Genomic DNA, 25,231 nt, shown 5'->3' with positions numbered 1-25,231 from the left:
ATAAATTCCATGGACCTTTAAAAGAAAGATTATAGTTTGACTAAAGCAGCAAATGTGAAAGTAATTGTCAATACTTTAGATGTTAATTTTGGTACTCTTTACTGGAAAAATGGGCACAAGGATTAAAATTATATTGGAGCAAAACTTGCTTTTTTGTTAAGACTACCTGTAATATGTTAGATGTACTTAACATCATACAATGTGGTATATAGCTCTTCATTAATAAGCCTAGCCATTAAAAACAATCATCATAGCTTTTATCCTCATGATATGATGAAATAGTTTTTGATTCAAAAGGCAGATAGTAGTTCAGTCCAGTTACCACTTCCAAAGAGTTAATTAGGCAGAAAAGAGCCCCAGTCTTACTGCTTGTATGTTGTCCCACAGGCATCCCAGAGAAACTGGGATTGCTCATTTCAGGGAGTAGCAAGTTGAATTGGCCTGACAGCGTCACTGAGTTTATAGAGCACTGGGATGACACATGGCCCTTTCCAGCCTAGGTGCTAAAATAGTTGTGGTTTTCTAGTACTGGGAAAAAGTCCCCTAGGAATTGATTGACAATTGTGATGTAAAGCACATGTTTAGGTATTTGAGAGGCCTTCATATATAGCATCTCCCTGCCTCCCACATTCAGGGGAAAGGTTTCAGAACCTTGTAAGAAATGAGACACAGAACAAGGCATATGGGATAAAAGTATCATGTGTGTGTACTGAGAGCTAAGGTGGGGGACATAGCTTACATTTGTGGGCAAACGGGCTTTCTTATATTGAATTCCCATAGGAGGGAATCTTAGCGACAGTTATAGCAGCGCTTTCCAAGTGGAGTCCCCGTCTGGGTAACACTTATGATTGAGGAAATGAGAAGGTGACTGTGTGGCTGGGCCTGAGGTGAAGGGAAAAGGATTGGTGGGAATTGAGCTGAGCACCTAGACTCGTCCAGTTTATTCTTTTCAAATTTGCCAGCTAGGTGAGGCCTTTTATTTTGCCTTGTGTAGAATGAATAAAAGAGCAGAGGTGAAAAGTGTGGCATTAATTTATGTTAGCCACGTGGAAGGAAACATCAGGACTGGGGAGGAAGCTTTCTCTCCAGTACTCATTCTGAGAAATGAAATATGTCAAAGTTTGAAGATGTTCAAGTATCTTTAACACTTCTTTTCTAGGAACCTTACAGTTCATACTGTATAATATTAATAATAGGAAGAAAAACTAATACATTGAGAATTTAGTGATTTTTATGACCTAAGTTAAGTGTTCATGTATGTTATTTAATTTCCAAGCTGCCTAGTGTTTTATCTCTATTTCATAGATGATGAAGCTGAGACACAGAGATGAAGATACCCAAGAATATATAGCTAGCAAGCAGAATGTAAAATCATGATTTGAATCTAGTTAATACTCATAATGGTGTCATGATGAGCAATAAGTTACACTTGTGATTGTCTAACTTTTTTTTCTTCTATGTTTGGTGCCCTTTTTCCCCTAGGGAAGCTTTGATTACTTCAAAATAGCCAAAATATTCTTTACGATCTCTTCTAGAAGCTTTTTGGTTCTAAATTTTAATTTAAGTCTGTGACTCCTCTCAAATTAATTTGTGAGTATGTAGTTTACTGAGGTACGTTTTATGGTTCAGAATATGATCTGATGTGGTAACTTTTCACACAATCTTGAAAAGAATGTATATATAATACTTCTGTTGAGTAGAATGTTCTATAAATGTCAAAATGGATTGATCACATTACCTTTCTATATACTTTCTGACTACTTGTTCTGTCAGTTATTGAGAAAAGGTATTGAATTCCCCAACTAAAATTGTGGATTTGTCTATTCTCTCAATTTTGTCATTTTTTGCTTCAGGTATTTTGAAATTTTGTCATTAGGGGCATAAACATTTGGGATTGTTATATCTTCTTGTTGGATGACTCTTTCCTCATTGTGAAATCACCATTATGCCTGGAGATACTCTTTGTTCTGAAATCTACTTTTATGAAGTAATATAGCCACTCTGGTTTTTTTTTTTGGTTTCAGATTAGCATGGTATATCTTTGTCTATTACTTTTAACCTATCTGAATTTATAAGGATTTCTTGGAGATAGCCTATATATGAGTCTTACTTAAAAAAAAACAAACTAATTTGAGAATCTCTGCCATTTAGTGTGTTTGGACTTTTATGTTTAGTGTAATTGGTGAAATAGTTGTGTTTAAATCTGCTGTCTTGCAGTTTGTGTTCTATTTGTCCATCTGTTTTGTTGTTTTGTTTTCTCTCTTGCCTTCTTTTGGATTGACTTTTTAATGATTCCATTTTATCTCCTTTACTGGCTTGTTACACATTTTTAAAAACAGTATACATCTCTAACTTACCACAGTTAGCTTTCAAGTATTGATATACAGATTGATACATAATATATAAGAACATTATATAAGATCTTTACACTTGAAATTACTATATGTAATGATAAGCAAATTTATATTTATGATAAGAGAACCCTATATACTATAGAACCTTACACCAGAAAACGTCTAGTAGTCCCCTATTAGCCTTCCTATTATTGTTGTATACTTTACTTCTGCATATTTTTGTTTTTCAGCTTTACTGAGGTATAATTGGCAAATAAAATCGTAAGCTATTTAAAGTACAAAGTGATGATTTGATGTGTGCATACATTATGAAAGGATTTCCTCAGTGGGGTAATGAACACATCAGTCACCTCACATACTTTACCCCCACTTTTTTAGGGAGGTGAGAACATTTAAATTCTACTCTTTGAGCAAATTTCAATTATACAATACAGTGTTATCAACTATAGTTACAGTGTTTTATGTTAGATCCTCAGACCTTATTCATCTTACAGCAGAAAATTTGTACCTTTACCAGCCTTCTCCAGTTTCCCCAGTTTTAACTTTGTTTTTGAGAGGTATTAATAGTTGGTTATAGATTTGTAGGTAGACATTATCTTTTTTTTCGTTTTCTTTCAGTACTTTAAAGATACTGCTCCACTGTCTTCTCATTTGCGTTATTTCTCATGAGAAGTCTCCTGTTACCTGTATCATTGTTCCTCTCTACATAATGTCTTTTTTTTTTAACATTTTTTATTGAGTTATAATCATTTTATAATGCTGTGTCAAATTCCAGTGTAGAGCACAATTTTTCAATTATACATGAACATATATATATTCATTGTCACATTTCTTTCACTGTGAACTATCATAAGATGTTATATATATTTCCCTGTGCTGTGCAGTATAATCCTGTCCATCTATTCTACATTTTGAAATCCCAGTCTGTCCCTTCCCACCCCCTGTCCCCTTGGCAACCACAAGTTTGAATTCTATGTCTGTTTCTGTTTGTATTTGTTTTGTTCTGTTTTTAGATTCCTCATATGAGCGATCTCATATGGTATTTTTCTTTGTCTTTCTGGCTTCCTTCACTTAGAATGACATTCTCCAGGAGCATCCATGTTGCTGCAAATGGCATTATGTTGTTGGTTTTTATGGCTGAATAGTAGTCCATTGTATAAATATACCACATCTTCTTTATCCAGTCATCTGTTGATGGACAGTTAGGCTTGTCCATCATGTCTTGGCTATTGTAAATAGTGCTGCTATGAACATTGGGATGCAGGTGTCATTTTGAAGTAGGGTTCCTTCTGGATATATGCCCAGGAGCGGGATTCCTGGGTCATTTGTTAAGTCTATTCCTAGTCTTTGGAGGAATCTCCATACTGTTTTCCACAGTGGCTGTACCAAACTGCATTCCCACCAGCAGTGTAGGAGGATTCCCTTTTGTCCACAGCCTCTCCAGCATTTGTCATTTGTCATTTGTGGACTTTTGAATGATGGCCGTTCTGACTGGTGTGAGGTGATACCTCATTGTAGTTTTGATTTGCATTTGTCTGATAATTAGTGATATTGAACATTTTTTCATGTGCCTATTGATCCTTTGTGTTTCTTCCTTGGAGAATTGCTTGTTTAGGTCTTTTGCCCATTTTTCGATTGGGTTGTTTGTTTTTTTTTCTTATTAAGTCGTATGAGCTGCTTATATATTCTGGAGATCAAGCCTTTGTTGGTTTCATTTGCAAAAATTTTCTCCCATTCCGTAGGTTGTCTTTTTGTTTTACTTACGGTTTCCTTTGCTGTGGAGAAGCTTCTAAGTTTCATTAGGTTCCATTTGTTTATTCTTCCTTTTATTTCCATAATGTCTTTTTATGCTAGCTGCTTTTATAGGTTTCTCTTCATTAGTGGTTTTTAAGCCATTTGATTATGATGTGCCTTGGTGTGATTTGTCTTTTTTTCTTTGACTTGAGATTTATTGAATTTCTTAGATTGAGAATTAGTAATATTCATAAAATTGAAGAAATTCAGTAAACATTTCTTCGAATATTTTTCCTACTCTCTACCCCCACCCTCCATTGTGATTCTGAGTGCAATATGTTAGGTTGTTTGAAGTTGCCCGCAGTTCACTGATGTTCTGATGCTTTGTTCCTTTTTTTTAAATTTTCCAGTCTTATTTCTTTTTGTGTTTGTTTTGGATAGTTTTTATTGCTAATCGCTATGTCTTCAAGTTTACTAATGACTGAGTCTGCAGAGTCTAATCTGCTAATCCAAGTCAGTGTATTTTTTGTATAAAACATTGTAATCTGTAGCCTTTTGATTTGGGTCATTTTTATATCTTTGGTTTCTCTCTTTATGCCTATGCTTTCTTCTTCCTTGAGTGTATGGCCTGTGTTTATAATAGCCATTTAAATATATTTTTCTTCTAATTCTATCATCTGTGTCATTTCTGTTGATTGAATTTTCTTATGAGTCGTATTTTCCTGCTTTGTGTGTGGATTTAATTGGATTTCATTGGATATTAGGTACTGTGATTTTTATATTGTTAGGCATTGTTGTTTTTTATGTTCTTTTAAGTACTTCTGTGCTTTTTCTTGGACTCACTTAAGTTATCTGGAAACAGTTTGATCCTTTTTGAGGCTTTTAAGCATTGTTAGAACACTTCTTAGGACTTTCCTTGATGCCCTGTAATTTAAGTGGTCTTTAGCTGACTGATATACTAATTATTCCCAGCCCTGAGTAATTTCTGAAGACTGTTCTGCACACTCCTTATGGTTTTAAAATTATCTTCCAATTTTTATGTTGTGCTATAATTTGTAATTCTGTTTTTTTTACAGATTATTTCAGCCGTTTTATTTTTATTAAAATATGCAGAGAACTATGTTATGCTAGGTGCAGTGAGGAACCAAATGGTGATTTGTAATAGTTTCATACTAGCCTGAAAAAATGACCACACATTCTAAATACCTAACACATCCAGGGGCAGATGATACACTCTTGGTATCAGGTCTTTATCTGCAGTGGTTATGAAGAAACGATGTGTGTGTATTTTGTGGGGGGAGGGGTGTTCTTAATATTTATTTGAAAGACGTGTGTATATTTCTCATAGTAAATAATACCTATTTAATTTTCTCCGTTTTCTTTACTCCCTCTCTCTATCTAGGAAGAACGTGTTGTGAATCACATGGCAGCAAAGATTATTGAAAATGTCTGCACGACCTTTTCTGCTCAGGCCCAGGGCTTTATTACAGGAGAAATTGGGCCTGTTTTATGGTACCTATTCAAACATTCCACCGTTGATACTCTTAGGATAACAGCAATATCGGTAAGTTGGAGCATCATTTGGGGGTATATTTGCATGTGTTTAAATACCAAGTTTGAAGAACTGTGCCAGAAATAGAGTACATTTTACTGGATAGGTGGAAACCTCAGAGTAACAGCTGGTGAGAACAATAACTTGATTTTTTCCTGAAGCAGAATTTTCAATACGGGGGGTGGAAATCCCTCAGAGAATTTCAATAGGATCTTGTGTAGCTGTGACATTATGTATCCACTGTCACCTCTAAATAGTTTTTGAAAACTGGCAGTGGATAGGGTCTGAGTTTGATGTGATATATTCCTGTGTTCGCTGACTTCTCCTGCTAGCTCCTTTTTTCAGATTTTATGTTAAATGAGTTTATCGTGTGGTTCGAATGTTCAGGCCTCTGGTTTTGTAGTTCTTGTGTTTTGGTTGGTTGTCTGCCACTTCAGTCACATGGTTATAATGACGTGGTGGAAAGGATAATTCTGTATGAAGTTGTCTTAATGTAGTTGTATCAATTTAATAGTCTGCTGAACAGGTATAACCCGTTATATGATTGAAGTCCTAGTTCTTGATCACCAGTCTCATCCGGACTCAGCAGTGTCAGGCAGCCTCGCTGTATTTTTCTCTGGTCTGCTTCCTCCCATGCTTCCCACTGTGCCGCTTTCATACCTCATCCTCTTTCCTTAACCCTCCAGTCCCACGTGTCCCTCCTGCATCCTCAGTAAATGGCTTTCCCCCCATACTTCCTGGAGACTAAGGAAGACATCCAGCAGGACTTATCCCAGCCTGTGCCTGCCGTACCTGTGGATCTGTCTCCGTCCACACCTCCCCTGCCCTAGGTCTTTCCCTCCTGTTACAACTGCCCGACTGTCCCTTCTCCTGTCAGAGATGTGAACTTCTCCACATTTCTTCTTTCTGTTCTCTTCTTGAGAACCTCACTCACACGATGATTTTCGCTCTTTGCTAAATCTTTAACCTCTCCTTGTCTACTAGATCTTTCTAATCAGTGTTCTGGTATTCTTTACTCCATTAAAAAAAAAAAAAACCCTGCACACATATAGACATAAAACGTATCAAAAGTTCTCAAGCTGCATACCCCCCCTTCACAGCCCTGCTTCCTTCTTCAAGAGTTATTGCCATAAGCTGGCTCCTTTCTGGCTCCATTTCCTGTTTAACCCAGTCTGGTCTCTGTCCTGAAAATGCCACTGAACCTGGCCTTGCTGAGATCTCTAGTGACTTTTCATGTTGCTCAGTCCCGTGGATGTTTATGGATATTTTCAGTTCTCATACCTGCTACGTAATTTTGAAGATCAAAGGCTAACAGTCCTGCTCACTGAATACCCTGAAGTACGGGAGATGTAGCATCCATCACACATGCCACTACTTTAGGAGCCACGTGATTCCAAAATTACAAAACAAAACAAAACAAAAAAACGAACCCCAATTATAACATTAGTAATTACGGAGACACTGTCAGAAAGAGTTACCTAGTTACCTAACTCTCCCAGGGCATCTTTGAATCACATCTTACGACATCCATTTTAATCCTGGTCCTTTAAAACAAAACAAAACAAAAACCTGTCTTCCTTTAATTGGGTTTATGGTATCATTTTTTTGCTCAGCATGGTTTCTTTTCTTGGCAAAATTTCTTTGCAGTTGTAGCCACCAAAGTTCCAAACCTTCTTCTAATCCTTTCTGCATCTAACACATTAAGCTTCACTCTTTCATCTTGGGCTTCTTATATTTTGTTATTAGCATTCATCTAAATCATTAACTTTTCATTGAGATTTTGCCAATTTCCCCGGTAAATGTCTCTTTTTTTCTTTTCTGCTCCAGGATCAGACTCAGTATCATGTGTTATATATTGTTTTCCTATTTCTTGAAGAGTCTTCAGCTTGAACAAGTTGCTCAGTATTTCTGGGAACTTGATGTCATTTACAAGGTTAAAGGGCACAGGGCTTGCTTGTATTCTGTAGAGTGAGGCTCGACCTGGGTCTATCTGGTATTTCCCATTAAACCTCCTTAACACCATTGAAGACTCCTACCTGTACCAGTTGCCTCTGTGGTAGTTTCCACATCATGATCATTTATATGTTTCATTCCTTTTAGAGATTGGTAAATATTATCTATAAAGGGCCAGATAATATGTATCTTGGGCTCTGGTGGCCACATAGGGTCTCCTTTGCATATTCTTTTTGTTTTGTTGTTTTGTTTTATTTGTATTTTTGTTTTCTGTAGTCCTTTAAAAATGTAAAAACCATTGTACATTGTACTCATGAGCTGTACAAAAACAGGCCTTTGGTATGGGTTGGAATTCTATTATAAGGAAGCCTTCCCTTCTGCCACGTGTCTGTGTGTATTTATGTCTTTCTTATTATGGATACCTCTTCTATTGAATGAATTATAATGTGGTACTACTACTAATAACCACTATCAGTGTTTATATTTGGATGCTCAGATCACACTGGAATCATTTGTTTCTCCAGGGCGTCTTTGGTATTTAGAAACCAAGATCTGGGTGTTGAGCTTATTGCTGTGGGGTGTTACTGTTTTCAGGCCTTCATAATATGCAGGGCTAGAAAAAAAATATATGTACCCATACATACACAAACTATCAGAACTAATAAATGACTTCAGCAAAGTTTCAGAATACAAGATTAGTATATAGAAATGTATTGCCTTTCTATAGACTAATGATGAACTATCAGAAAGAGAAAGTGTAACAAAAACCTGTTGAAAATTACATCAAAAAGAATACCCAGGCATGAACTTAATCACAGAGGTGAAAGACCTGTACTCTGAAAACTATAAGACATTGATGAAGTTGAAGATGATACAAAGAAATGGAAATATATCCCATGTTCATGGATTGGAAGAATTAATATCGTTAAAATGGCCATACCACCCAAAGCAATCTATAGGTCTAATGTAATCTCTATCAAAATACCCATGACATTTTTCACAGAACTAGAACAAAGAATCCTAAAATTCGTGTGGAACCACAAATGACCTCTAATTGCCAAAGCAATCTTGAGAAAAAAGAACAAAATAGAGGTATCACCCTCCTAGGCTTCAGACTGTACTACAAAGCTATAGGAATCAAAGCAGTAAGATACTGGCAAAAAAAAAAGACACACAGATCAATGCGACAGAATAGAGAGCCTGGAAATAAACCTATGCACTAATGGTTAGTTAATCTATGATGCAGGAGGGAAGAATATACAATGGGGAAAAGACAGTCTCTTCAATAAATAGTACTGGGAAAGCTGGACAGCTCCATGTAAAACTGAGATTAGAACGTTCTTTAACATCACATAGAAAAATAAGCTCAAAATGGAGTAAAGACCAAAATATAAGACCAGAAACCATAATATTCCTGGAGGAAAACATAGGCAGATCATTCTTTGACGTAAATTGTAGCAATTTTTTTTGGATCTGTCTCCTAAGGCAAAAGTAATAAAAGCAAAAATAAACAAATGGGACCCAGTGAAACTCAAAAGCTTTTTGCATAGCAAAGGAAACCTTAGACAAAACAAAAAGACAACCTATGGAATGGAAGGAAATATTTGCAAATTATGTTATCGACAAGGACTAATACCAAAATAAGTAGCTCACTCAGCTCAGTATCAAAAAATAAACAACCCAGTCAAAAAATGGGCAGAAACCTGAGTAGATTTTTTCCCCAAGAACACACACAGATGGCCAACAGGCACATGAAAAGATTCTTAGTATCAGTAATTATTAGAGAAATGCAAATCAAAACAAGTCTGTTTGGGCATCATAAATAGCAATTTTCTTAAGATTTATTAAGAATGAGTTTTTAAAACTTTCACAATTCTTTAATCAGAACCAGCTTTGTTGTTAGTGAATTCATTTTTCATATTCTTATTTTCATATATTAGTTACTTCTTTTCTACCAACAATTTGGATTTTAGACTCGAAGAAGCCCTGCTTTCATAGTTTGTAAATCATGATGGGTAACTTACCCATCTATAACTCCCTTGGAAGAAAGAGGAGGGACTGAAATAGTAGTTGAAAGGTATCCGAAGTAGAGTTTAATTGTTTCATGGAATTTCATTCTGAGATGAATACAAATCTCTGGTATATGTCTGAAATAGTCAGTGATTATTATTTTTTTCTCAGCTTTATTGAGATACAATTCGCATAAAATGTGGTGTAAGCTTAAGGTGCACGACATATTGACATAGTTTGCAAAATGATACCACAATATTGTTAGCTAATGGTTCTATCACATTATTTAACTACCATTTCTTTTTTGTGGTGTGAACATTTAAGATCTATTCTCTTAGGAACTTTCAAGTATATACTGCAATATTACAAACTTAGTTTCTGCACAAAGAAGTCTCTTCATTCATGTTTTTTAATTACTTGAAGGAAAAGTTTTTCTATGTAGACTTAGGAATTATTTTATCATTTTAGTTAACTCGTAATGTATGAGATAATTATTGTACGAGTTTGTAATGTTTTAAAATAACTTAAGTTTTTACTGTCAGCTGGATTATTGTTTTGATTTTCAGTGTGTTGAAATTTTCCAACTTTCTTGTGCCAAATTAAGTAACAAAGGAGCAAGGTAAGTACCTTCTATTCCATCGCACAGAAGTATTTGCTATCTTTCCGGGGACCAGTTCATGTGCTTGGAGTTATCTGACAGTTTTGTTCTCTTGTCCCTGCAGGCCTTGTGCAGAATCACTCGCCATTCCCCTACGGCCTTCCAGAATGTTATTGAGAAGGTGGGACTGAACTCGGTAATAAACTCCCTGGCCTCTGCCATCTGCAAAGTTCAGCAGTACATGTTGACCTTATTCAGTGCTATGTTGTCCTGTGGGATTCATCTTCAGCGACTAATCCAGGAAAAGGTTTGACTTAGATTTCACCTATTCCTCACTTTAAAAAATTGTTGTTTTCTTCTGCTGTTTCAGTGGCTCAACAAGCCGTATATCTCTGCAGAATTTATTTTCCATCTCCAGGGGCCTTTTTGAACTTTGCCAAACCACTGTACCACAGGCTGTGCATCTGAAGATGTTATGAAGCGTCTTTCAGTGATTAAAATAGAAATCCAGTAAATGGCTCTGCCCGCTTGCCCCATTTTCGTAATGAAAAGTTAGAAAATTAATGAGTCCTTCCTGTATGCTAATATTTCTCATGCCTCCTTGTCCTCAGCTGCATCTCTTTTCCCATATCCTTTGCCTTGTAGCCTCTGCTTGCTCTGACTGACTTTTTATTCCTTTCCTCGTCTTCCATTCTACCAATACACATCACCTTCAGAGCTTCCTTTCTCTTGTTTTTAACTTAGCATCCTTCTAATCCTTTGATATTCCTTTATTTTATGTATGGCAGAGTTTGTAAGTATTCAGTTCATATCACAAAACTGCACAGCTCCAAAGAAGTCTGTGTAGTAGCTTTTCTCCAAGTGCCTTCTCTAGCTGCCTGCTAAGGAGTGATCCCTGCGCCAGAAACCTTGGCATCACCCAGGGGTGTGTTAGAAACGCAGACCCTCGGGCCCCACCCCAGACCTGCTGAATCAGAATTGACATTTTAATGAGGTCTCTAGATGGTTGGCTTGAACTTGATGGTTGGAGGAGCCTTGCCCTGGATATTAGTGTTCAGTGAAATGTTAGCATGTGAAAAAAGTGGACCACGGTTATAGATCCACGTTTAGATAGCAATGAGTCAGAGAGATATTTTCAGTTGTACAACCTCCCCCAGTTTCTCACGTGCTCCCGTGTATTATGAATCTTCCTGAGGGGAATGTATAATGCAGTATTCTTTATACTTACTGGACCAATTAACCCTTTTTGGAGGGGAGATACCTGCCAAACTGGAGTTTCGTGGAATGTGGTGAAGGTAACGCTGCTAAGTGTGGAATGGATGGTGTTTGCTGTGGTTCTTCTGCATCAAATGTGACACGTTAAAGTTTGGTTTTTATGATAAAAGTTAAAATTTCAATAATTAATATGAATAATCATCAGGTTTACAAAGTAAACTTGATCTTGAAAGTCAAAATAAGTAGCAAGCCACTTCTTGCCTTTACTCTAAGTGGTTCTAACTTATATTGTGCTAAAAGATTTTAGCTTTTGAGAAAGTATTTTTTCCCAATAGTCTGTGTGTCTAATCTTTTGCTATGAAGTTTTTCAAGGCATTGAAGGTTGTTATTAGAAAAAGTACCACTTGAGTAGTTTTACTGTGTAAACAGTGGTAAGAGGCTGGGAGGTGTAGCAGTTCATTTTTCTTCACCCTCAGCACAGGCATGGATTGATTTAGTTTCACATGTGGTATCTCACAAAGGTAGTAAAATAATATGCATTAATTAATATGATTTTATAGTTTTTAATGTCCAATTTATCTTAAAGAAATAAGTGATTGATTACATGTGTTGAATGATCAATAATCTTTTGATTTTACTTAGTATTGGTACTTAAAACATTTTTTTATTGTAAAACCCACTAAATTTCTCATCTTAACTATTTTTAAGTGTACGGTTAGTAGTGTTAAGTCTAGTCACGTTATGAAACAGATCTCCAGAACTTTGTCATCTTGTCAAATGGAAGCTCTGTACCCACTGTACATGCTGGGTGTTAGGTTTTAAGACTCTGGGTTTTGTTTAAATCGTCTGTTTTGTAGGCTTCCTTGGACACTGAACTGGCAGAGGAAGGAGGGTGATGCTTTGTTCTTTCTAGGATGGGATGGAAGTCTAGGTCCCCAGGGGCGTGGAAGAACCCCCCCTTACTGCTTGGCAGGAGTGGGAGTCCAGAATTTCTGTGAGGTGTCCTCGGATGGCCCCCTGGCTGGAAATGGGGCAGGTTCCTCACTACTCCTCTGCTGACACTGGTTGGGTTGTGCTGTGCGCCTCTTTCCTGGCGGGAGGTGGTAAAGATGAAGGCTTCTCACTTGCCCTCTCTGATGCCGCCCCAGCAGGGAGGGAGAGGGGTACATCATTACTACTGGATGGGTGGAGGTCCAGCGTCCCATGTGGGGGTCCACAGATACCATGGTTGGGGCCTTGTTATTGCTGGGTTGGAGTGAAGGTCCCAGCTCTCCTCTTGGCCTTTCTGATGTCACCCTGGCAGGGATTAGTGTTGGCGTGCCTTGTTACTGTCATGTGAGGGTGGGAGGCTAGGCTGCCCTCTTGCCCTTTGCTGATGGGGACGGGGCCTTGGCTTTCCTGTGTTGTTTGGCTGGAGTAGAGTAGCTATCGTCTAAATGTTTTTGAACTCTTTGGGCTGCCCCTTTCTTGGTCCTTTGGTTTGAGAGAGCTGATTTTTCCTGCATATTTGTGTGTGTGTGTGTCTGTTGGTGTTTCTAAGCCCCTGGTTTGCCCAGCACCCCATCTGGGGGACATGAGGCAAAAGGAAAACCCAGCAAACTCCTTGCCACGTTGGATTCTCTGGTGCTGAGGCCTCTAACCAGTCTGCATCTTTTCTGTCTTGTCCTATGATCTTTAAACTGTGTCTGTGGCCGCTCAGTAACATGCAGTGATCTGTCATTTAAAAGGTAAATTTTGATTTTTTGTTAATTGAAACGATTTACCGTGTATCAAACATTTATTTTGGGCCAGACATTAGTGACTTGTAACCCTGGGTTATTCACAGTTGAAACTTGGTGTGTGGAGAGTAATTTTGTCAAGTTCATGGAAGATATAAATGCCAAAGCTCATGCTCAGGCCAGACAGTAAACAAGGAAACAGAATAACTTTGGATAGTGTTAGTGCTCTGAAGAAAGTTAAACAGGGTGATGCTGATAGAGCATCGGCAGGGGGAAGTGTTCAGGGAGTGGAGCCAGACACCATCTATCTGCCTGGTGGGGGGAAATCAGGGAGGGCTTCTCTGAGGAAGTGATGTTCCGGCTGAACTCTCAGTGACAGAAAGGGGTGGCTTTGTGAAGCTCTGCAGGAGGAACTTTGTGGTTCAGCTTCTCTGAGGGTTAGAGATCTTGGGGAGACCTGTGAGGAGAAGGAAAGCCAGCTGGGCTGTAAGAGGACCCAGCTCATGCAGGGTTATAACGTCAGCCTTCCTTAGGGGTTTTGACACAGTGGCCATTGCTTTATTTGTACTTAAAGGAAAGAACATACATTTGTGTATAGATGTGTGTTTTAGGGGCAGGTGTACCAACCTGATTATTGCTAATTGTGTTTTTCCGAAGCATTTGGTTGTTAATAGGCTAGAATGAGGAGGACAGGCAGTGACCCGGGAACAAATACCAGGTTTACTGCTTCCTGTTGAACGTGGAGAAAGAGCTGCACATGTTCTTTTCAGGAGACTGATGGCTCTATATTGCGATTTTTTTGTTGTTGAAATTCAGTCCCCAGAAGAGATCCATGCCATTCCTTTTAAATAAGAGAAATTACTATTCACCGCAAAAAATTTAGGAGACCATAAAGACGAAAACAAAGCTGACTATAACCTCACTACCCAGCGATCATTACTGTTGCCATGTTGGTTTTTCTCTTTTTAGTCTTTTGTCCATGTGTCTATATATTTTATGTACACATTTATAAAACTAAAATCAAGATATATTGACTTACCATATATTCCTGAATGTGTCTTTAAATATACACTAAGAGTGTTTTCAAATTATTATATAATTTTTCACTCTGTGGTAATTTCACTCTGCTCCCACTGTTGAGCTGTTTGCCTCTCACTTTTTGGTTTGTACTCATCCTGATGCTGTGAGCATCCTGTTAATATGTCTTCATGTCCTCTGCTGGCAGATGACCATAGGTGTTATGCACACTTGGTAGGCTGTGCATAAATAATGCTAACTTGTGGTCTAGAAGAGTAGACGATGAGAGAAAGTACTATTTACTTTTAATTTAACCAGCAGTCATTAAGACACATGCTATAGTTATCTTATTATAAAACCTAGAGTTTAGGATTATTTAATTAAGAGCATACTTGATGATTTGTAGTTATTTGCAGTTAGTAATTAATCTCTGATTCTCCATTTGAAATATGTAATTGTAACCAAGTTTTCGTCTTAAACTAAGTTAACTAGGTGATACTGTTCTGAATCGTGCTCATGTTCTTAAGTGGATATTGACGCGTCGAAGGAATTTAAGTTCATGCTGTCACTTGCATTAACTAGGTGGTATCATTGTCCTTTGCTAACCATTACCCAGCAGCCACATTCACCAGTGGTAGTTGATTTATTTTGTCATTACCTTTAGAAGAATCTGCTTGCCCATAATTGTGCTAAATGGCCAAAGATTCCTTTATCCAAAACAAGGATTAGTTTCATAATGTGGAAAGTGAGTGGTCACAGCTATGGTGGCAGAAGACTTCCTTGAGTTAGCAATCATGTGTTCCACATAGTAATTAGAGAGATTGGGCAAAACAAAAAGTGACAAACCGTTTTGGAAAGTCTATCCGCCATTGAAAGTAGTAGAGATTATTAAAGTAACTAACTTTGAACATTGCCCCGTATATTTTAATGGGGATATTCTAGCAGATTAGTAATGTGGTATTTTATGGTTGACAAAAATAGTCGCAATGTGATGTCGGCCTGCAAGGGAGCCACGGGCTGAATGGGTCTTCTCTTGTGTCAGGCTGTGTTGTTAGCTGGTTTTGGACACAATAAAATAGGGTTACTATCCTTTTTTGTTCTCTTAAAAATTGCAAAATTAATCATTTTGTTTCAATCTGTAGCTCTTCAAGGATATCTTTAGGCATACTTATTTAATTTAATGGAGAATTTGAAGTTAATTAGAAAAATACTCTTTTTAGAAGTTCAGCTTGCAAACATAACTTCATATTCTCCACATGAAAGTCTCCCACGTATCCCCCCGCTGTGATGTAGACAGTATCATTCTGTAAAATTCCATACGAATCACACCACTTTCAAAGATAACCTTGTACTCTGCAGCATTGGAGGAATCAGTCTGTGTTGGGAAACAGTAGTCTGGGGGAAAAGGTGTATTATTTTCACGGAATATTTGAGGAATTTGACAGCGGATCTTGTGATATGCTCAGCAGGTTGGCAGGTTGGCCATAGCTTTTGTGTATCGTGGTGCAATGGGGATACATTTACACACTTAAAATATTTAAAATTTGTATATGGTTGCCAGCCTGTTCAGATATTACATATTTAGGATTGTAGCTTTGTTACTGACTTTAGATGATAACCTCTTCCTGGCAGCGTTATTCAGTTGAGAAAATTAACACCAGTGCACCCTTTGCCTATGAGTTTGACTGAAACCCCAAAATACTAAAGGGAACCATGATATAATAGTGATTTCTTGTTGGAGTAGATTTGGGGAGCAAGAATGCTGCTGTATATAATTTTTTAATTTCCTGAAATCTTTTTTTTAAATAAACATAAAGGTGCCAGGTTGTTCTCCAAGCCCCAGAATAGGAGCAGGTGGGGTCGGATCTCAGATGGCAGTTGCAGGGCAGAGGGGTGTCAGCCGCTGTTGGGGAGGGTGCAGAGGGCCGGAAGACATAGATTCTGACCAGTCCCCGAAGATGAGGAATCCCAGGATGTCCAACCAGTGCCTACCCTCTGAAGGAGTAATCCCTCCACAAACTAGAAGACCTGGCCTGCTGTTCTTGGATGAGTCACTCAAACTCAAGCTGACTTCAGAGGTTCTAGTGTGTGACTGACGACATGAAGACTGGGGGGATCAGAACCAACAAGAGTAACTTAAACCTCTCAAGGTTTTCAGAAATAGTAACAAACAAACAAACTCTCCTGGAAGGACAGTGCAGCATCTTGGAGAACCGGGACTAGAATGCAGATGAAATATGGTGGGAGCCCTGGGAGAAAAGGTGCAGAGGAAACTGGGTGAGGCAGCTCTGGGCAGGTACTCTGAGAGGCCGTATCCGTGAGCATTTCATTGTCACGACAGAGGAAGGACCCCTAGGATTGTAGAAGTAGATTATCCTGGCCTGTCCCTGCTTTCTACATTAGAACCTTCTCAAAAGTACAAGTCCATCTCACTTAGACATCAGTGCTTTGCATTACTGCACTTCACAGATAATGTGTTTTTGTTTTGTTTTATAAATTGATGGTCTGTGGCAACCTTGCATTGTCAAATGATGGTTAGCATTTTTTTTAGCAATAGAATATTTTAAAATTAAGGTATGTATATTTTGAAAGACATAATGGTATTGCACACTTTAATAGACTACAGTATAGTGTGAATGTAACTTTTATATGCACTGGGAACCAAATAATTTGTGTGGCTTGCTTTATTGAGGTCTGTACTTTACTGCAGTGGTCTGGAACCATCCCCGCAGTATGGTTCTGTGAGATATGCCTGTAAAAGGGTTGTGGTCTAATCCATGAGAAGATAGTATAAAAGAATGTAAGAATATAAGCATAAATGGTTCTGAATAACATCCCAGTGGTCAGTGAAGGATTATTTTTAAAATATGACCACAAAGCTTATGAAAACTGTGATAACTAATATTTTATTTGTTTATTGAAGTATACTGGACTTATATTAGTTTGAGGTATACAGCACAGTGATTCAGGACTTCCATAGATTACATTCCATTTGAAGTTATTACAAAATAATGGCTATATTTCCCTATGCTGTACAGTGTATCCTTGTTGCTTATTTTGTACATAAAATACTTCCCTCTCCCTACTGGTAACCACCAATTTGTTCTCTGTATCCATGAGTCTGTCTCTGTTTTGTCATATACACTTATTTGTATTATTTTTTAGATTCCACATATAAGCCATAACATACAGTATCTTTCTCCATCTAACTTATTTCATTAAACATAATACTCTGTGGGTTCATCCATGTTACTGCAAATGCAGAATTTTATTCTTATGGCTGAGTTGATAAAAGATGTTGAACATTTTCCCATATACCTGTTGGCTGTCTGTATGTCTTTGGAATTGTCTATTCAGATCTGCCTATTTTTTAATCAGATTGTTGAATTTTTTTTTATGTTGAGTTGTATGAGTTCTTTGTACATACTGGATATTAACCCCTTATCAGATACATTGTATGCAAATATCTTCTCCCATTCAGTAGGCTGCCTTTTCATTTGATGATAGTTTCCTTCACTATACAAAAGCTTTTTACATAAATGCAGTTCTGTTTGTTTATTTTGCTTTTGTTTCCCTTTCCTAAGGAGACATATTAAAAAAAAGTTACTTAAATAGTGTCAAAGAGAGTACTTCCTCTGTTTTCTACTAGAAGTTTTATGGTTTCAGGTCTTGCATTTAAGTCTTTCATCCATTTGGAATTTATTTTTGTGCCCGCAGGGAGGAAGGAGTCCAGTTTGATTCTTTTGGTTGTAGCTGTCCAGTTTTCCCAACATTATTTATTGCAGATGCTCTCATTCCCCCATTATATATTCTTGCCTCCGTTGTCATAGATTAATTGCCCATATAAGTGAGGGTTCATTTCTGGGTTCTCTTTTTGTTCCATTGACCTAAGTGTATGATTTTGTGCCAGTACTGTACTGGCACCACGTGATTGTAGCTTTGTAATATAGTTTGAGATCAAGGAGCATGATACTCCAGCTTTGCTTTTCAGTCTCAAGTTTGTTTTGGCTATTCAGGATCTTTTGTGTTCCCATACAAATTTTAGAATTATTCTAGTTCTGTGAAAAATGCATTGATATTTTGATACGTAATGCACTGAATCTGTAGATTACCTTGGATAATGTGGTCATTTTAACAATATTAATTTGTCCAATCCATGAGCACAATGTATCTTTCCATCTGTTTGTCATCTTCAATTTCTTATTATCAGTGTCTTTTATAGTTTTCCAAATATAGGTCTTTTACTTCCTTGGATATATTCCCAAGTATTTTATTCTTTTTGTTGCAGTTGTAACTGTGATTGTTATCTGGGGCTCAGGGGCTCCTAAGGAAGCTGGCCTGCTGGTGGGTGGGGCTGTGCTCCCTCCCAGCCAGCCCATTGGCCCGAGGTGTCCCAGTATTGGGACTGAGGAATGGTGGGTGGATCCGGGGTCCTGCACTCACAAGCTAGAGGGAGTATTGAAAAATGGCACTTGGCAGCACCAGTGTTTGGGGGTTCGAATGAGCTCCCCAAAATGATTCCTGCCAGTGTCTGTACTCAAGGGTGAGCTTCATTTGCCTCCTGCCCCTCTCAGAGGCTCTCTAAGATCGGCAGGTGGGTCTGACCCATGCTCCTTTCAAATGACTTCTGTCTTAGGCCCCTGGGCATATGAGATTTTGTCTGTGCCCTTTAAGCGTGAAATCTCTATTTCCTATAGCCTTTTGGCTCTCCTGAAAGTAAGTCCTGCTGGCCTTCAAAGCCAGATGTTTGGGGGCTTGTCTTCCAAGTGCAGGACCACTGGTCTTGGGATTCCACTGTGGATCCCTTGCTCCTTGGGAAGAATCTCTGCAGTTGTAAGTGCCCTCCTGTTTGTGGGTCACCCACGTGTCTGGACCCCTCCTACTTGTCTCATTGTGGTTCCTTCTTTATATCTGTAGTTTTAGAAGACTTTTCTGCTAGTTTCAGGTCTTTTCTCATCAATAGTTGCTCTGTTAATAGTTATAATTTGAATGTGCCCACGAGAGGGGGTGAGCTCAGGGTTCTTCCTACTTCAGTATCTCGGCTGCTCCTCTGAGAGTCTCTCACTAAGGACTTTATGTTCAGTTGTCTTCGGTGTTCTGTTACAAAGATGTAGATGTAGGCGCCTGGAAGAGATCAGTTCCCATTAGCTCTTTCTGAAGAATCTGTCAGAGAATGAGCTTTAGATAAGCAGGAAATGTTTGAAAAAGCTAAGGCTGTGCATTGAGAATAAGGATGATTGTCTGATAATAGATGTCATTGAAGGTTTAGAGTGACTTCCTTCCCTCCTTCCTTCCATCCATCCATCCATCCACCCACCCACTTACCTATCTAGCTATCTACAGATACACATTTATGTATATAAATGCATATAGGAAGAAGGGAGAAAGAACATGAAAATTACAAGAAACTAGTCAACTGCTTTGGAAATAAATCACTGCTGTGACTTAAAGAAAAAAAGCTCGCATTGAAAACCCAGTGCCCAATTCTTGAGGTTAAGAAATTGAAAGTATGTAAAACTCCAGGAACCCTATTCTGCTGTATTTCAATGAATGGAGCTTAGAATACTCACGTCAACTTGTTTAAGTTACATGGATTCGAACATCCGCCTCAGTTATTTTTTTCCCTAAGGTGTGTGACCTTGAATGTGCTTTGGAGCTGCATGATCAGTGATGCATTCTTTGGGTTTCATATGCTTTGGGGTCACTTAACGATTTAAACATTACTTTTTAAAGCCATTCCATTTTTCACAGGTGAGTTTACTCATGCTCACTGGTAAGATGATTTCCTTTGAGTGTTACTGACTAGAGGTATTGCCTTTTTAATTTTTGCCTTATTAATTTTGACAGTAGCACCTGTCCATTTTTATTTCAGCAGCCTAGTTTGACTGAAGCTGTTGCTTTGGGTTTAGTGTTTTGACCAAATAGCACAGCGGTGATTAATAATAAACCAGAAGGTGCAGGTTGCTTACATTATTTGGAAGCACTGTGGAAGATCATTGTGAAATTTCATGCGTATAACATTTTGAAAAATTTGAATGCTAAGTCTACTAAGGCTTTTTTCTCAGAGTCACTAGGCATCCTGACTCAGTGGTTGCTAATGTAAAATATGGTAATTAAGTTATGCATAGTAATAACAAGAGTTTGTATTGTAACATTTCTCATCTGTCTGCATGAATATGTGTGTTCTGTAAGAGGCATTTTAGTTAGATACTTGGCTAAACTTTAAGGAAAATGTAATCCAGAAACAATTTTAGATTTAATCAGTACATTTCCCACTTCCATCAATATTAAATAGGAGAATTGTGTCAGTGTAGTTATCCACATGATTTCTCTCTCTCTCTTTGGGAGGCTATTACCATTTGATGGCCAGGCTGTCCGCATTGATTTTTACCTGTGACATTTGATTGAAATAGATCAATTTTACCTGTTGGGATTTGCAGGAAATACGTAATTTTGAAGGTCTCCCCATCATTGTTGTTTTTTATTCCATAATTTTTGCTTTTATATTATGTACCAGAGGGATTTTTAACCTTTTGCTTAATTTTGATAAAAATATCATTTTGTTTGTGATGGCAGCTTCATATATTTTGGCCAATTTCTAACACTGAACATTTCATCATGTCGTCTTTATGTTAGATAGGTATGTCTGTTCTGAAATCACTGCCAAGAACCATTTGAATGTTGGAAATACACTCATTGTTCTGTGGTTTGGGCTATAGACCTAAACAGCTTCTGCTTTTTTTCCCTCCACATGTAAAATTTAGTTATGTTGAACTGAATGGCAGGATGAATTTAAATCAAAGCTGAATACATAGTGGATTGTAAACTGAAGTGACCCGAGGTCATTTTTGGTTCCCTAAAGGTAGTTTTGATTATGCAACCTTGGCACTAGTTTTTGCCTGCAGCCTGCAATCTCCCCCTCTCAGTGTTGTAGAATTAATACTGTTCTAGAGGTGTGGTGCTTGTTGCTTAAGATTAAATACGGTGTCCTGGGCAATTAGTCTTTGGGAGTTAGTCAGTACTGTTCATTTAGTTTTTCTGGAATGACTAGATGAGAATTTATTTAGGGCCCAAGATGCTTTTAGGTTTAGATCCAAAACTACAGTCTATGATATATTGCCTCTTCTAAGGGACTTGGAGTTACTGTGTTACAAACAAATCTCAGTATGGAATTTCCTTTACCTTTGGTATTTGCTGTAGTTTGTCTAGTTTGTGTCACTCAAAATCATAAACAAATTATTTTAGTTTCTCAAGATTGTTAGTAATGGCTACATAACACTCCATAAGAAAGAAATAGAGTAGACATCACTGCTTCTCTTACTGACATTTCTGCGTGTTAAAGTTATGACTGTTGTACGAAACTTTTGTTGTGCCTGGAAAAATTTCCCTTTGACTATATATTTAAGCTGTATTTCACTTACCTCTTGCTGTGTAACTACTTCAGAATGTAGTGTCTTAAACAAGGCCAACAATTTATTTGCTCACAAATCTGTAATTTAGGCAAGGCTGGGGAAGGTTGAAGGGGGCTGGAGAATAAACTTCCCAGATGGCTCACTCCTATGGCAGGTTGGTGCTCACTGTTCCCTGGGAACCCAACTGGAGCTGTGGGCTGGGAGCCTCGGTGGTTTTCCACGCGGCCCTCCTAAAGGCTACGTGGGCTTCTTCCCAGCAGAGCGGCTGGGTTCCTAGAGAGAGTGTCCCCAGACAGCCAGGCAGAAGCCGCATGGCTTTTTCAAACCTAGCTTTGGAAGTCATGTAGTGTCACTTCTGTGACTTCCCTTCCCTACTCCCCCTGCTCTCCCCAGGTGTATCTCCCCAGTGTTTGTAATGTGAAAAGGTGGAACCGGATGTGGGTAGATACAATCTTTGTTACAATCATGATTTAACAAATTCCTGATTTTGGGATGTTAAGCTTCTTTCCTGTTTTTGTTTCTGTCTTATAAACAGTACTACCACGAGCATTCTTGTACTCAAAGTTCTTTTGTTCATCACTTTGTTAGGTTAAAATTCTTGAGCGCTATCAGAAGAAAGTAACATTTTTAACTTTTGAGAAATAACAGATCACTTTCCTACCAGCTGGAGGAAAGGTTGAACACTTACTTCCTATGAGCTGTATTTAAGATTTATCCATTTACCCAGGACCATGCCAGCTCATCTGCCAGTCGGTTTTGCATTAAAATGGATTCTCATTCTTCCTAAATTTGCACTTCTTTGCCTGCTAGTGAGAATACATGATTTACTTGCTTGTAGGTAGTTTAGAGTTCTTTTATTAGTTGTTTGCTTGGTCCTGTAATTTATTTCAAGTAGAGTGTTCATCAATTTTTTATTGGTAAGGGTTATTTATACCCAAAGATACTGATTCTTTGTCAAAAGTTTCAAATATTTCAAATACTTTCCCCAAGATTATGTATGTATTTTGACAGATAAATAGTATCATAAGTTTGTTTTCCCCTCTTATTTAAATATTTCACAATCTGTAGTCTTCTAGTATGAATAATAAAGATAGCATTGAATGAATAGTCTCTCCTTTATCTTTTTTATTTGCCGAAGTCTTAAATATACATGTGATTATTTTCTTCTTTCTATTGTTTATTTTTTTATTCAAATTGCACAAATGTAATTCCTGAAGCTTTATGCTTTATATGTTTCAGTATCTAGTTAGACAAAAGCCTTCAATCATTATATCAAACCTATGAAGTATGTAAGTGTGACCATCTCCACTTTATTTTAAAGTTGAGGGAGCTGAATTAGAATAGAGAGGTTATTAGTCAAAGAGTGTGGCATTTGTACTCAGGTTTCTTGACTCCAGATCCCAAGTTTTTCTGTTTTTTGTTTAAAACAATATATTGTGCTGCTACTTTATTTTTTCAAGTGTTCTTTTATCACTCAATAGAAATCTATGGTTTTCTTTGTGTAAGCCATCCATTTCTCTTTAAAATTTTTTTTCTCAAATCGTTTGTATTTTTGTCATTCTTTCTCAGAACACATATTTATATGTTCACAAAAAGACGTGTTTAAGAATGTCCATAGCGGCTTTACTCATTATAGTTCCAAACTCCAAACAACCCAAATGTCTAAGAGTAAAATGGGTATATACATTTTTCTGTGTTCACACTGGAATATTTTACAGCAGTAAAATAAGAACTACTTCTACACATAACGTAGCTGACTTTTACACCATTAAATTGAGATTAGGCAGTGATAATTTCTCTTTTTGTGTTTCTTTGCTGTCTCCCCCTTTTCTTGATAAATTTAGCTAGTCCTTTATTTTGATACTTTTCAAAGAGGCAGCATTTTGATTTGTCATTTTCTTTTTTCCCGCTTTTTCTACCTTATTAGTTTTTGCTTGCATCTTTATTTTCTTCCTTTTGCTTTATCTTGCTTTTTGTTCAGATTTTTGTGTTGGGAATTTAGTTCACATATTTTTATTCTTTCATTTTAATTTACAAATGTATTTACAGATTGCATTTTCTTCTGATTACTGCTTTAATTGTATCCTATAGATTGTGATTTTTAGTGTTTTTACTATTATCTTTCTAAGCTCTGCAATTTTGGTTTGTATTTTTCCTTTACTCAAGGATTATTTAATAGAGTGTTTAAAAATTTTCAGGTAGAAGGGCCTTTGGGATTATTGATGCATTTTTATGAATTTCTGCTTTTATAGCATTGTGATCATAACAGTTACTATTTTTTACTTTTTGGACACTATTTAAGTTTTCTTTGTAACCTATTATGTAGTCACCTTAAAGAAACATTTCACGTTTGATTAAGAAAAAGGTATATGTTCTGTTATTTGAGTCTGAATTTTCATACATATCCATAACATCTAATCTATTACTTATATTATTTGGTTCTTCTATATTATTATTTTTTGTTCTCATGACAATCTTTGAGAGTGGTGTGATTCATCTTCTACTGTTTCTTCCATCTCCTGTAGTTTCCACTTTTTAAAGGTGTTTACTCCATAAGCATAACCTTCATGACTGCATTCAGTGCTGTTGTGTGTGTGTGTGTGTGTGTTGTGAATAGTGGCCTTTGGCATTAAAAAGTGTTGTTTGTTTTGTTTCCTTTGTTTTGGCCTAAATTCTACCCTGAATATCAGGAAGAATGATTATGTAATTATTTATGTATCAGGAACAAACTTCCTGCTTTGCTTTTTCTTGAATTTGCCTGATTGTGTGTGTGTATATATATGTACTAATTTTATTTTATACATAAAATGTATATACAGTGCAATTCATTTTTTTTTTGGAATATAGTTATATGAAGATTAACATGTACATAGACTCTTGTCACCTCCACCACAAGAAGGGTTCAGAACAATTCCAGCATCCCACAGGATGACCTTGTGCTGCTCCCTTTTAGACAGACCACCTCCCATCCCAGTCCCTGGCATTTAGTGATGTCTTCGCTGCATGTAAGGTTTTACCTTTTTCTAGAGTATTACACAAATGGGGTTATTTTGTATGTAACCTTTGATACTGGTTAGTTAATAAATGATTATTTAATATTTCCTTCTGATTGAGTTTTTATATTACAGTTTTCTTGTGCTTCATTTTTTGTTTTGGTTGGGTGAAGCTGGAGAATTTTCACTGGCTGAAATATTTTGATCTCATTTTTTTTGTCATGATCTTAGAATAGCTTTATATGAAACTTTGTTTCCTATGTTCTTTACATTTTGACATGTCTTAAACTACCCTAGGTGAATGTGATTTTCTGTAGAAAAGAACAGATATTTCAGTTGTTTCTAGAGCTCTTAGTTTTTTTGTTTTGTTTTGTTTTCTTTTTGTTGTTGTTAGTGATGCATATATCAAGAAAATTAGCCATTTGTCCAGAAAATGTCATGCAGTTATATTCCCGGGTTTATGTGATTCTTTTGTCTTTGTTTATAGTGTTTTGTTTCCACATAGAATTTAACAGTTTTTCTATTCACATTTTTCATGCATTTCTTCTAATTATTTATGAACATTTTCTCCAATGTAAGATTTGAATACATATAAATATTTATGTATGTATCTATATATGTATGTATCTGTATCTTCCATGGCATCTTCTAAATCTTTAAATTATTTTGTGTTTA

The 25,231-nt window shown here is 37.1% G+C and overlaps 1 protein-coding gene across 4 annotated transcripts in view; it reads left to right on the top strand.

Annotated features, from left to right (window-relative positions):
• The window catches only part of ULK4 (unc-51 like kinase 4), a 427,885-nt gene that overhangs the window by 79,217 nt on the left and 323,437 nt on the right, over nt 1-25,231 (top strand). For all 4 annotated transcript variants that reach the window (XR_012060581.1, XR_012060582.1, XM_072941052.1 and 1 more), the window contains exons 20-21: nt 5,491-5,652; nt 10,326-10,508. Coding sequence is in view for 2 of the 4 variants with exons in the window: in XM_072941052.1 (XP_072797153.1) it covers nt 5,491-5,652; nt 10,326-10,508 (345 nt within the window). In the remaining 2 variants the exon portion in view is untranslated. The remainder of the gene's footprint in view (nt 1-5,490; nt 5,653-10,325; nt 10,509-25,231) is intronic.

The sequence above is a fragment of the Vicugna pacos genome, chromosome 17 (assembly GCF_048564905.1).
Source record: "Vicugna pacos chromosome 17, VicPac4, whole genome shotgun sequence".
NCBI lineage: Eukaryota > Metazoa > Chordata > Mammalia > Artiodactyla > Camelidae > Vicugna > Vicugna pacos.
The sequence above is the reverse complement of the archived record's forward strand: the minus strand, read 5'-3'. Positions and strand labels throughout refer to the sequence as shown.